General features: G+C 39.4%; 1 protein-coding gene across 9 annotated transcripts in view; it reads left to right on the top strand.

The window, feature by feature from the left end:
• The window catches only part of depdc5 (DEP domain containing 5, GATOR1 subcomplex subunit), a 40,624-nt gene that overhangs the window by 7,537 nt on the left and 19,557 nt on the right, over positions 1-13,530 (top strand). For 6 of the 9 annotated variants that reach the window (XM_038718905.1, XM_038718912.1, XM_038718913.1 and 3 more), the window contains exons 13-30: positions 859-962; positions 1,051-1,125; positions 2,239-2,373; positions 2,480-2,541; positions 2,622-2,695; positions 2,784-2,853; positions 2,954-2,990; positions 3,719-3,839; positions 5,575-5,798; positions 5,915-6,115; positions 6,197-6,332; positions 6,430-6,521; positions 7,455-7,514; positions 8,552-8,735; positions 9,519-9,679; positions 10,863-10,983; positions 11,340-11,507; positions 12,484-12,706. In XM_038718905.1, coding sequence (XP_038574833.1) covers positions 859-962; positions 1,051-1,125; positions 2,239-2,373; positions 2,480-2,541; positions 2,622-2,695; positions 2,784-2,853; positions 2,954-2,990; positions 3,719-3,839; positions 5,575-5,798; positions 5,915-6,115; positions 6,197-6,332; positions 6,430-6,521; positions 7,455-7,514; positions 8,552-8,735; positions 9,519-9,679; positions 10,863-10,983; positions 11,340-11,507; positions 12,484-12,706 — 2,248 coding nt within the window. Of the gene's footprint in view, positions 1-858; positions 963-1,050; positions 1,126-2,238; positions 2,374-2,479; positions 2,542-2,621; positions 2,696-2,783; positions 2,854-2,953; positions 2,991-3,718; positions 3,840-5,574; positions 5,799-5,914; positions 6,116-6,196; positions 6,398-6,429; positions 6,522-7,454; positions 7,515-8,551; positions 8,736-9,518; positions 9,680-10,862; positions 10,984-11,339; positions 11,508-12,483; positions 12,707-13,530 lie in introns of all 9 variants that reach the window. The other 3 variants (XM_038718909.1, XM_038718910.1, XM_038718911.1) reach the window with 3 other exon arrangements.

Consider the following 13,530-nt stretch of genomic DNA (forward strand, 5'->3'; position numbering starts at 1 on the left):
AAAAATTTTAATAAAATAAATAGATAAAACCATAAACGTGCGTGTGTGTTATTATAATAATATATTAAAAATGTAAATAAAATAAATAGATAGATAAAACCGTAAATGTGCGTGTTATTATAATAATATATTGAAAATTAAATAAATAAATAAAACCGTGAACGTGCGTGTGTGTTATTATAATAATATATTAAAATTTAAATAAAATAAATAGATAAAACCATAAACGTGCGTGTGTGTTATTATAATAATATATTAAAAATTTAAATAAAATAAATAGATAAAACCATAAACGTGCATGTGTGTTATTATAATAATATATTAAAAATTTAAATAAAATAAATAGATAGATAAAACCGTAAATGTGCGTGTGTGTTATTATAATAATATATTAAACATTTTAATAAAATAGATAAAACCGTAAACGTGTGTGTGTGTACATTAATAGAAAAACAATTAATGAATTCATAAAAAATAAAACAAACTAGTAAAACAATCATTATCTAATGTGAAATTTAAAAACAGAATCAGTTATTTATCAGTCTGAGTTTCCACTGGTTGTCCTCACTTCATGGCATGAGGACATATATATACACTATACAGAGTGGCTTTAAGCTGTTGCACTCACTCAAAGTTATTTATTCTGTCTGCTACACTGCATTGTTTATTCCCCTACTGTAACTCCTTTTTTAACCTCTTGCCTTGTCTGTTATCCACTCCCCCCTCCCCTTCAGAGGCTAACCCCCTATTGCCAGGCCGCTCTTGTGTATAAGAAGTTGTTTTTAAGTGTCCTGCCCGGTTAAATAAAGGTTTAATAAATGAACGCAGACCGGGTGACGGAGGCTTTTTGTCGATCAGGGTCGTGGCTCAGAACGAGAGACGGGACGAGTGGACGTCATTACTGGTCACTATCAAGAAGCTCTTCATTCAGTATCCTGTCCTGGTGCGGCTGAAAGAAGCAGGTAGTGAACGAGTCGAGCATCTGGCTGATTAATGGATCAGGTGCCAAAATGTTGTCAATAAAATAATGTTTATTCACTTTCATGCTAGATGGTTTTCCTGTTGGTTACAACTCCACTGCTGCTCAGGGAAACTACCTGGAGGCCATAAACCTGTCCTTTAATGGTAAGTAGTCTAATAGCTCTCAGAAAATAAAATAAATTCTTAAAAGCAGCTTTATTCAGGTAAAGATTAGTCAAGATTAAAGTTATTGCTTGTAGGGTTTGTTGTGTACATTTTGCAGCTATACTAAGCATACACAGATAACATATGTGGAAAATTACAATTCTTCCTGTTCGGACTGGCCATTAAAAGTTCCCTTTCTAAAGTGATTTCAGTGTAGAACCCCTTGTTCTTTTTCTGTGCAAAGATGTATTCCACAGTTTAACTGAAGTTAATACGAGGCTTCAGCCATCTGACTTAGACAAATCAAGTGTGTATCTTAGAGAGCTCATTCTACCGTACAGCCCTCCTGCACCACGGAGCTCCCAAAATGCAGGGTTACTTGTGGTACTTAGGGTCTCTGGAAGTAGAATGGGAGCCAGAGGCTTCAGCTATCAAGGATGTGAAGTCACATCTCCATATGGAAGAGCAGGCTTAACACCTTTCAACACAGCTTATAGTTAGGCCTATGGTATTTTTTTGATTTCTTAGCAATTTTATAATTATTTACTATCTTGATTTTTTTCACCATTATGTATTTTATTGTACTATTTTATTTTGTGTATCTTATAATGTGTTTTTTTTTTTAATATCTAACGTTGCTATTAATAACTTTTATGTGTCTCTGTATTTTATTTTGTAACGTGTACTGAGTGACAATGTCAGTGGTGATTTTATTCTTATATATATTTAATTTTAATTTTTACACTTTTCAACCAACATTGGGGGTAGTCGACATCACAGCTGGTGAGGACAAATCTTACATTAAAATGAAGGTGGTAGAAGAAGAAAAAATAAAAATAAATATATAAATAAAATATAAATTAAAAGAAATTATTGATACATATTTATACTAATAAATATACACATACTTATCCATATGTATGTGATTTTACACTTTAAATAAACCTGACTTGACAATGTTATGATCTTTTTAGAACTAAAATGCCCTCTTTTAAGTTCCCCGAACAGTGTTTGTTTATTTCTGTGTGGGGGATAATAACAAAAAGGAGCTTTTGCAGAAAAACATTTGAATATATCAGTGGTCACATATGACAATCACTGTGTCTCCGACAGTGTTTGACAAGCACTACATCAACCGTAACTTTGACCGCACTGGCCAGATGTCGGTGGTCATCACGCCGGGGGTGGGGGTGTTTGAAGTCGACCGTCTGCTTATGATTCTCACCAAACAGCGGATGATCGACAACGGTGAGTGTGATAAAACTAACACGTAGCATAACTTACTTGTAAACAGAATTAAAGGATCGCTGTGTGAATTTAAAGATGTTGCTGACACACGCTTTTCCCTCTTCAGGTATTGGGGTAGACTTGGTGTGTATGGGGGAGCAGCCACTGCACGCAGTACCGTTATTCAAGGTAACACGTTCAGAGTGTCAGTCTTTGTAGGTGCGTCAGGCGAGATACCTGTTGGTTACTGATGGTTATTCTCTCTGTAGCTGCACAACAGGACTACACCTGGAGACTCTCGTGTGGGAGACGACTATAACCTTCCTCACTGGATCAACCACAGGCAAGAAAACTGACTGACTGATGAGAAGATGAATTCAAATTTTATGCAAAGGTAAAACTGATGGCATCTTTTTCTTCCACACCCGCAGCTTCTACACCTCCAAAAGTCAGAACTCATGTAGCTCCTTCACCCCTCGGATCAAGCTGGCTGGCCGTAAGGTAAATTCACGTATTTGCAGAGCTGTTGTTTCACTTAAATAAAAATCATTTGATGTTTTATCATTTCATTAAAATTACCTTTTTTTTTTTTTTTTTAAAGCCTCATGCTGAGAAATTCAAGAGCAGCAAGGACCAAAGTAAGTTGTGACCCTTTATCTCTCTGCGCTCCATTTAATTTCTTGAAGTATGATTTAGATAATGACTTCATGTTTAGGCATGCTAGCCAGTAGTCAATAATGAAATGTCAACTATCACATGGATTGAAATATGGTACAATTTGCCCAGAGGTTGAATCCTAATGACAAGCACGTCAAATTTTTCACTACCAATTCCTCAACTTGATGGACTGGCACATACTTTGTACACATTCATGAGTTTCCCTCTATCAAGTCCATAAGGTTGACATTTGAGGTTTTTAGTGAAATGTTTCAGCCACTGCTGGATGGATTGCCGTGCATATCTCCTTCCAGATGAATTATACTAACTTTAACTTCACATCCAGCGCACAAGATTTTAATTTGCCCAATACTTTGTTTGGTTTATGACCAAATACCTGAAGACTAAAGATATTCACATCAGCCTCTATATGCTAATTGCCAAATGTTAGCATGCTAAGACGCTGTACTAAGATAGTGATCATGGTACAGATTACACCTGCTTAGCATCAGCCTGTTAGCATTATCATTGGCATCATGTTAGCATCGAGGATGTGGTTAGCATGCTGAACTTAGCTCAAAAGCGTCACTCTTCAGCCTCACGCAGCTGCTCGCTGGGCTGCAGACTTAGTCTTGTTAATTTAGCAAAGCGTGAAGCACATCATTCATTTTTCTCATTCTCCAACCCTCCACTTCATGACCTTGTTCAGCTCTCTGTGCTCCAAAGGACTCTGAAAACAGCCTGCCTATACAGGTGGACTACGACGCCTACGATGCTCAGGTCTTCAGACTACCTGGTCCTTCACGAATTCAGAGGAGCAGCAACTTCAGGTATCAGACTGCTTAGATAACAGCGCAGCTGTTCTTATTGCGTCTACCCCTCCCAACTGTCTATATGAAAGGAGGTGGAGTTGCCATTTTTTTTAAGTACTCCCTCCATTGCAAGATGTCCTATGGAAATTAAGCTTCTTCTAGGGAAATAAAGTACAGCGCTGTGGTTGCAGGTGGAAATGCGAGGGGAGACCGGTGTTGTAGTTGTTAAAGGACTTTTGTCTCAGCAGGATCTGGAAAAACTCGATTCGACTACCTTAACGGTGTCTTTATCGGTCTCCCTAAAATATCAGACAGCTGCAGCTGATTTAGAACGCAGCTGCACTAAGACCAAAAAAGTGGATCACATCACTCCAGTTCTGAGGTCTTTATACTGGCTTCCTGTCTGTCTGAGAATTGAGATCTTCTGCTTCGTTATGAACCATCCAGACCTCTCAGGTCGTCTGGGATCAGGTCTGCTTTCTGTCACCAGAGTCAAAACTAAAGAAGGAGAAGTTCAGTTTTTATGCTCCACATATCTGGAACAAACTCCCAGAAAACTGCAGGTCTGCTGACAGTTCTTTTAAATCAAGACTGAAGACTTTTCTTTTTGCTACTGGCTTTAATTAAATCAAATGCGAGGGTTTTGACTAATACCTTATCCTGCACTTTAACTTGTACCCTCCTGTTTCATCTTTTTGTTTTATTACATTTAGCCTACATTTACTCATTTGGCAGACGCTTTAATCCAAAGCGACTTACATTTGAGTAACAACATACAAGCATCAAAAAACAATCAATACAGCACGAGATCTACATGTGACAATAGTTACTAGTAAGATCTAATAGCACGTATTGCACCAATGGTGTAAATACCTAGGGAAATAAGTAAGAGTTAACAAAACAGTGCAGTCAATGCAAGAGACTTGTAAGGGGATAGAAGAAGAAGAACAGCACAGGAAGTGCATGTAAGAGGAAGAGTTTTCAGGAGCTTCTTGAAGTTAGAGAGGGACGCCCCTGCTCTGATGGCGTGTGGTAGCTCGTTCCACCATCGTGGTGTCACAGATGAGAATAGCCGGGACTGGGATTGCTTTGTGTGAAGGGACGGCAGAGCCAGGCGGCGTTCGTTGGAGGAGCGTAGTGGTGGAGAAGGAACGTAAGTTTGTATTATGGAGTTTAGGTAGATGGTGCAGACCCAGCAGTCACTCTGTATGCAGCATTAGCCGGTGAATAGGGTGACCAGACGTCCCGAAAAATTCGAGACAGTCCCGAATTACGATCAGTTGTCCCGACTCCTGTCCGGTTTGTCCCGAAAATTAGACTCACAAACATGGGTTTTGATTATAGCCTAATTAATCAATAAATACTGATCGTTGTGTAGTTCTCTTGCTTCAGAAGGGGTTGCAGTTATCTGTACATTGTGTCAACAGCGTTGTTATAGCAAATAAATAACTCCCCTTTTTTGTTTTTTTGTGGTTAGTGGAAGTTACAGTCGCAAAGACAGGGAAAGTTTAGCTACAGGCAGCCACTATGGGAAAAATAAATTCAATAAAGGTTTATTTATATAGCGCAAATTAACAACAACAGTTATCTCATAGCGCTCATAAAAGAGCCGGTCTAGACCGTACCGTGACAGACGGGTGACTTCATGCACAAAAATAATTAATTTTAGCTTTGTGTGTTGATTTTCACGTGTGTTAATGTTCATTGACACCGAATGTGCCGGTAATACCAGTAATGATTGTGCGTCTCTCAGGATGGGTCGAGACAAAGAGACGAGCGGGAGGAAGAGCTGGGGCTCTGTGGATGTCAGCACAGGCATAGGCACGTCTCCTCCCCCTCGCTCTGGAGGTCCTGAGGAACAGCGTAGCCTGGCCTCTGATGATAGTCTGGGCCCCGTGTCCAACATGCTGCTTATACCCCGCATGCCTCTTGTCCAGTATGAAGTCAGCAGCTCCCTGGGTTACACCAGCACCAGAGGTAACTCCTCCAGAGCTTAAGGGACAATGTCTACAAGGCATGTGATAAAATGTGCTTCACCTCTTTCCTCTCTCCTCCCCATTATCGGTGTCTTGTTTTGTTTTTCTGCTGTTCAGAGTTGTTGGAGAAGATGATGGACTCTCAGCGGGACTCCAGTGCACCGGGCAGGTTCACAGTGGGAAGTGCTGAGTCCACCCTGCACATCCGTCCTGGAGGTTACACCCCTCAGAGAGCACTCATAAACCCCTTCACCCCATCCAGGATGCCCATGAAGCTCACCTCAAACCGGCGGCGTTGGATGCACACCTTCCCTGTCGGTGAGGGGACACAGAGTTTTTAATCAAAACTAAGTTCGAGGATCCACATGTCACACTGTGTGTACCGTTGTTGTTCTTCAGGTCCTTCTGGAGAGGCAATCCAGATCCATCACCAGACCAGACAGAACATGGCTGAACTGCAGGGCAGCCAGCAGAGGGATCCTGCCCACACCTCTGCTGAGCTCCTGGAGCTCGCCTATCACGAGGCCACTGGAAGGTTAAACCCTACCTACCACAAGGAACAAAAATTTGTAAAGAACGTTAGCTTGAAGACAGCGAGAGGTAAATGCTTTTTATTTATCTTTTTATTTTAGGCGAACAGCCTTTAGGCAAGCAGGAGAGAACAGCCTTTACATCGGTGGAGGGATAGAAGAGTTCACTGGAAGTCCAGGGAGCAACAACAGTGGTGATGTGTCTACTCAAAAATACTTAGTGTTTTAACTCTGCTTCATACTTACTGTAAATGTTGTAGCTCTGCTTTATTTGCAATGATAAAAGAAGCACACCAGATGTGTGACAGAGAAGCTTTTTGGTAATTTGTTGATGAAAAAGTACATATCAAAATTACCAGAGGCTGGTGATTTTTTCTTTCTTTCAAATCCCATGCGATGAGCCAAATCTGATGAACTGATCTACTAATAATTATTGTTTGTCTATCTGAAGCCTTATATATCTTATTCAGTTTAAAGGTAATATAAAAGGCAGGGAGGGGGGAGCAGTGACCGATGGTGCATTCATGTGGTGTCGGAATAATTGGAATTTGTTTTTCTTGTTTTTGTTTACTTAAATCTTTATTGCAAAAAGATGAATAAAGTGTACATGGGACTTAAAGAAGTATAAAACAGAACAGTATACAAATATATAAGAAGTAATAAAAATAATAAAAACTTTGCCTGGGATAGTCTATATTATATAAAGATATTAAAAAAGGTCCATATTTTGACAGTTTTCACAGCCTTTTTGATGCTGAATTTAGAAATTAAATTGATATAAGAAATTGTAGTTGTCTGCGTGTTTTTGATTAATTGATTAATCAGTTAGTTCACAGAAATATTCTGACAATCCATTAATCTTTTAATTTATTTTACAAGCAATAATGCCCAAATGTACTGGTTCCGTCTCCTCAAATGTGAGGATTTCTTTGTCATATCTTCTAGTAAATGACATATATTTTGGTTTAGACATTTTAACACATTCCCTTTGGATTCTGGGAAACTAGGATGGGTGTTTTTATTTATTTATTTATTTTTACTACCATTTGATGTTACATAGACTAAATGAGTAATCAATTGAGAAACTGAATTGAATAATGATTATAATGTTTTTAATTTCTGTACAGGAACTATAACCAACCGAGGCTCCACATTTGAAGACGTTTCCGTCAGTGGTGCCGATCCAAGTGAGTCCGTCCTGCCCTTACAAATAACAAAAAACATGTCTGTTGTCGCAAACATTGTCATGCGGCCGTAACTAACAGGATCAAGTTGAAATTCTTAATCACCAAACTGATGATAGCAACAATCCTTGTGAGGTGTCTTAAACCTGTGAGAGCTTTGGCAGGCAGGTTTCTGAACTGGGCGTCTGTCTCCAGGGGTCACAGGTATAAAATACTCTTTACAGGTCATGTGGCCTGGGATTACCCTCTCCTCCTCCTCCTCCTCCCTCTGTATCCTCACTTTCACTGTCTGATTCTTTTCTATCTCTTTCTCTGGGCCTCCTGTTGATCTTAATTCTCATGATAAACCATTACCAGGTCTTAAAATTCTCCGCCCATAATTTTCCTGTTTGCATTCAACAAGTCTTTTGTCTCATTCCTGCATGGCGGTAGTATGGCGGTATTCCTCTGGACGGATTGTAAATTGTGGTGCTTCTGTAAAAACAAATCTGTCTTGCTCGGAATATTTTTTATATGTTTAAGAAATTTGCTCACCATCTGTATGTTTGCATGATGTGATTTCTCTGCTTAAATTCACTCACTTAAAGTCACTTTGCAGTTCACACCTTGGCTGAGCTCAGGACACATTTTTCACTTGCTTGTGAGTGATGCTGATCACAGACTGACTGTCACAGGGGCCACAATCTGCATGTTTGATCACTGCTCCACCACTACAGGCCCCTCAGAAATCACCATCAGGGGTGAACAAGGCCAGTAAAAGTAACAATTTCCTTGTTTTTTCTTTCCCCTCTCGTCTACTGTCTTTTTTAAATTTATGTTTGTGTCTTCATCCTCGCCTTTTCTTTTCCATCTTCGTGTCCTCATCCTCTCCCTTCCTTTCTTTTCTTATCTGCCCCCCATTTGTGCTTCCCCTTCCTCTCTGTATCCACCCCCGCCCCCACACACATGTACCGCTCCACTCTGGGTACATGCATGTGTCTTTGCTGTGGGGATTTTTTTGTTTGTGTGTTTGTGTATGTATGGTGTGGGTGCTCCTGAAGCCCTGCTGCTGTCTGCGCCCCCGACAGTGCCCAGCTTCTGCTGCACAGTGGGGGTGGACTGGAAGTCTCTGACCACACCAGCCTGTCTGCCCCTCACCACCGACTACTTCCCCGAACGCCAGGCGCTGCAGAACGACTACACTGAAGGCTGCTATGACCTGCTGCCGCACAGCGACCTGGAGAGGTGGGCAACATCCTTTCTTCACAGTGAAACTGTCTATAGCCAATCACACTGCGCCTGCTACTGCTAAAGACACTCAACAGCTATTCATGAGTTCAGATACCCAAGGGTGTGGTTTTCCACTGGAGATCGAGGGACATATCTGTTCTCTTAACGTCCAGTAAATCAATCTTGATCAGATTGATACAAGCGCTGATACACTTACCTCAGTTTCCACTTACTACCATAAAGCTGAAGGAGCAGCTGTGAGTTGTGCAGATATAGTCCGTCCTATTGCCTTGCTGGAGTTTTTTGCAGCCCTTCGCAGCCAGAAAAGAAGACTGCAGCAAAACTGGCACTTGCTGTTATTTTTCTGCACCCAGTTCCCGTGTTTCTATGCATTGTTGAGTTGGTTAAGTTGGCCTTTTGGCTGCAAGTCTTCAATGAATGATGGCTGTTCCAGGCTCCCACTGTTTTTGCAGCTCTGAGCTGAAGGCACTGCTGGACATCTTCAGATTGAGAAGGGAAGTAAGCATGATGTGTCTTTCATCTGCTGCAGGAAGTTTCTTTTTTATTTTCCATACCGACCTAAAGGTTTTGCACAGTACTGTAAATATACTGTATGAATGTGTTGTGTGACCAAAAGTCTTGTGTTTTCCCAATATAACACATGATTTTGTTCAAATCGAAGGTGAGTTAAAAATAGAATTGCCGTTAGAGTGACCCTAAAATAACCAACATGAATCAAATCAAAGGTTCAGACTGAGTGTTCAGCCGTTTTCATGCTTCTGTTTTGTTTTGCCTCAGGCGGGAAGATGAAGTCCCTGTGATGAGTGCGTCTCAGGTGTTTGAGGAGTTCATCTGTCAGAGGTTGATGCAGGGTTACCAGATCATCGTCCAATCCAATAACAGGAAACCACAGCCCTCTGTGGCCACACCGCTTGGCAGCAGTCCTCTTTACTCCAGAGGTAAATTAATGTTTCACATAATTAGCTTTGTGTGTTTATATATTTTATTAGATTAGTAGATTTATTAGATTCAAGTAGATTAAAATGGTGCAGCTTACGACGGGTTAAACTAAAAGAGAAGTATAGAAAAAGAGAATAAAATATCTGCATGGCCTTAAAGAGACAGGAACATCCACAGCTTGTTTCAGACAGAGGCTGAAATGAAGGCCTACGTGAAAAGCCAGTATAAGAAAAAAAAAAATACTTTTTTAACTTTGAATCATGCAAAGCTGCCATACAGGAGTCACAGAACTACAATATAGGACTGGAAAAGCAGTATAATAGGTCTCCTTTAAGGCTTTTTCAGAGGTGTGTCAAGCAAGCCAGAGTCTCTTTTGAATGTCGTTCAGAACTCTTCAAAGTAAAAGCTCTCAATAAACTTGTCAAAAAGCATTGCTGCACAAAACGTTCCCGTGCTTTTATTTTGGAAGACCAATCACTTAAGAGAAAGTGATCTATTTCAGCACCAGCCGCTATCAAGTTATTTGTTTTTTATTTTTCTGCTATCAAATCGATCTTGCCGACCAGTGCAGTACATACTGTAGAGGAAGGTATCCTTCAGATTACCTGATCCCAAATTTCCTCTGATATATACAGTTCCACATTGCTCTGACATTGGTTTTTAAAAGTGGTACTTTCCAAACCATACTAGTTGTATTGTAAAATGTACTAATGTTCCCTTTACTGACAGGGTAAATGTTTAGAATAAGGTTTAATTGGGTTTTTTTGGGGAGGGATGGGCGACGGCAGTTTTTTGAGAGCTGATTTAAAAGGCGCAAAAATGTGTACATATTTATTTAAGATCCTTGATGTTTGGATTGTTTTTCCATATCTAAATGTGACGATACACTATTTCTTGAACAGAAACAGAACAGTAAGTATGACCTGATTGTTGGACCCCCTGTCAAACTGCCTTATTTGGTTCAGCAGCTCCATAAAGCTTTTACATTTCAGCTGCACATGTTTGAAGTCATGTTAGCTTTATATGATCCTAACTGTAAAATAGCTTAACTAACAAACTCAGTTATATAGACAACTTGAATATACTGTATAGTTTACGACTTCTGGTTTCAGTCTTTTAATAGAAATGTGTAGAAAACATCAACAGGTGAGTGTATGTGTCTTCTCTCTTCTTGCGTTTCAGGACTGGTGTCTCTGCGTCGAGCGGAGGAGGAGGAAACAGTTTACTGGCTCAGTATGGGCCGAACCTTTCATAAAGTTTGCCTCAAAGACAAGATAATCACTGTTACTCGCTACTTGCCCAAGTGAGTCTGTCTGCCTCTAACACTAAGACTAACCCTGCAACTGCCATGTTGAACCTCCCAAATTCATAAAAGTATAAGAGAATTTAGACGTATAACTGTGGCCAAAAAATCACCAGTAGCACCTGTCAAGTATAATATTCTGTATATGCAAGCTGCTGCTGTGACTCAGCTGGAGAGAGGACAAGTGTACAGAGTCATAGGTTTTAGAGCAGTGTTCTCCACTTGCATGTCATCCCCCATCTCTGTTCCTTTGTTTTCTATCAGCCCGCTACTGTCTACCATCTAATAAACAGGCAAACATGCTCAAAACAAATAAATACAGAGGCTAAAAGCTGGCTGTCCTGTGTGCTTTTTAGGTACCCGTACGAGTCAGCTCAGATCCAGTACAGCTACAGCCTGTGTCCTCCACATTCTGACGCTCAGTTTGTGTCCTGCTGGGTGGAGTTTGGCCACGAGAGGCTGGAGGAATACAAGTGGAACTACCTGGACCAGTACATCTGCTCTGCTGGCTCTGAGGACTTCAGGTACACATACACAAACACATACACGTCGTGTATATTTTTTAATCTGTTAAGATAGGATAAGATAAGATAGACTTTATTGTCCCGAAAGACACATCAATTCAATTCCATTCAAATCAGCTTTATTGGCATGAATGTATAACTGTGTTGCCAAAGCTACAAATAAATTACATAAGAACAATTCATTTCATACATTTCATTAAATAAGTAAGTAACAGTAAAAGTTGTGTTTGTGTGTGTTAATAAAAAAAAATATATATATAATATATAATATAAAAAATAAAAATTCTGTAAAAATAAACATTAATAATAAAAGTAAATAAATAACTTGGTGCGGACGTGTGTGTGTGTGTGTGTGTTAGAAAATGAAAATAATATATTAAAATAAATAAATAAAACAGTAAGCGCGCGTGTGTGTGTGTGTGTGTGTGTGTGTTAAAAAATTAAAATATATTAAAAAATTAAATAATGTAACATTAACGTGTGTTATTATAATAATATATTAAAAATTTAAATAAAATAAATAGATAAAACCGTTAACATGTATGTGTGTATATATTAATGGACAAAAAAAATAAAAAATCTGTATCAAATGTGAAATTTAAAAACAAAACAATTAATAAAATAGCAAACAATCAAAACAATAATAATTTGAAAATTAGTACAATTATTTATCAGTCTAAGTTTCCACTGGTTGTCCTCAGTTCGTAGCATGAGGAGACATATTTTGCAGCAATTGTTTGACATTTGGGCATTTCTCCCAGTAAATAGGGGAGTTTCTTTGTGTCCGATATGAATTTGTAAATGGTAAATGTTTTTTTAGCTTACTGTTTTATATTTAGGGCATAAGGTTAGAAAGTGCAGCTCTGTCTCTGCTACTTGCAGCTTTTGAATTTTTATTACATTTTATAAAATGAAACAACAATGGAATGAGTAACTTTGTCATTTACCATGGTGTGTCTTCCTCCTGTCTCCACAGTTTGATCGACTCTCTGAAGTTCTGGAGGACTCGCTTCCTCCTGCTGCCAGCCGGCGGAGCTCGGCGGGTGGCGGACGGGGAGGGCCACTGGGATGTGTATGGGGAGGGAGCAGGTGCTGGGATGGGGGGCAACGGGGAGTGGGTCCTGTTGGACGGTTTCATCCGCTTCCTGGAGGGTCTCAACCGCATTCGGCGTCGCCATCGCTCCGACAGGATCATCAGAGTGAGGCTCTCCCAGATGTTTTTACAGTTGTGTTCACAGTGTGGTGTTTGAATTTACGTGTCACTGCTTTGTTTGTATCAGGCTGCATATATTTAAATGTTTTATGAACAAGTGGCGTGTGATGTAGTTAAACTTTTTAATCTATTTTCGTCTTAAAATTGTTGATTGCCTCAGAATTGAGCCTACAAGTTTCAAAAGATCAATGTGATGTCTCTTCTTCCAGTGGGGAAATGTAAATTTACTAAACTAGTGAGTCTTGTACTTTTTACTCCTCTACATTTATCTGACAACTGTATTTACTAGACACTTTGCACATTTGAAGAGCAGGTAAAATATAAAGCATGCAGATGATGATGATGATGATGATAATAATAATAATTTAAAACAAAAGAGCTCCACCATGATCACTTGCAATCAATCTTTTAATTGCTTCAGCCAAAAAAATAGTAATAATTCACAAGAGCGGGATTCTACATCGTGGGGATTTGCTAATTTTCTTTTATCTTATGCGACGGTAAACTGGAAAGATTTGGGGTTTTGCTGGTCTGCAAAAAAAAGACATTTAGGAAATAATAAGAAATATATGTATATTCATTAGTGTTAGCCCTGTTATCCCATATTATCAGAGACTTGCAGATGCCTGCTCGACATTTGCAGACGGCAGTGGGAAATGTTTTTCTGGTCACAAATAAAGTTGTTAAACGTACATAATTTAATTAATTTAATACTCCAAGAAGTGATCTTCTTGCAGTCTGTATTCAGAACTGTTACAGTCATTAAATTAGGCATTTTTCACTTCATTTGTGGGGTGTAGTCGGGAAGTA

This window comes from Micropterus salmoides, unplaced genomic scaffold, assembly GCF_014851395.1.
Source record: "Micropterus salmoides isolate LMB-PRFRI ecotype aquatic unplaced genomic scaffold, ASM1485139v1 Ms_hic_scaffold_14, whole genome shotgun sequence".
NCBI classification, from domain to species: domain Eukaryota; kingdom Metazoa; phylum Chordata; class Actinopteri; order Centrarchiformes; family Centrarchidae; genus Micropterus; species Micropterus salmoides.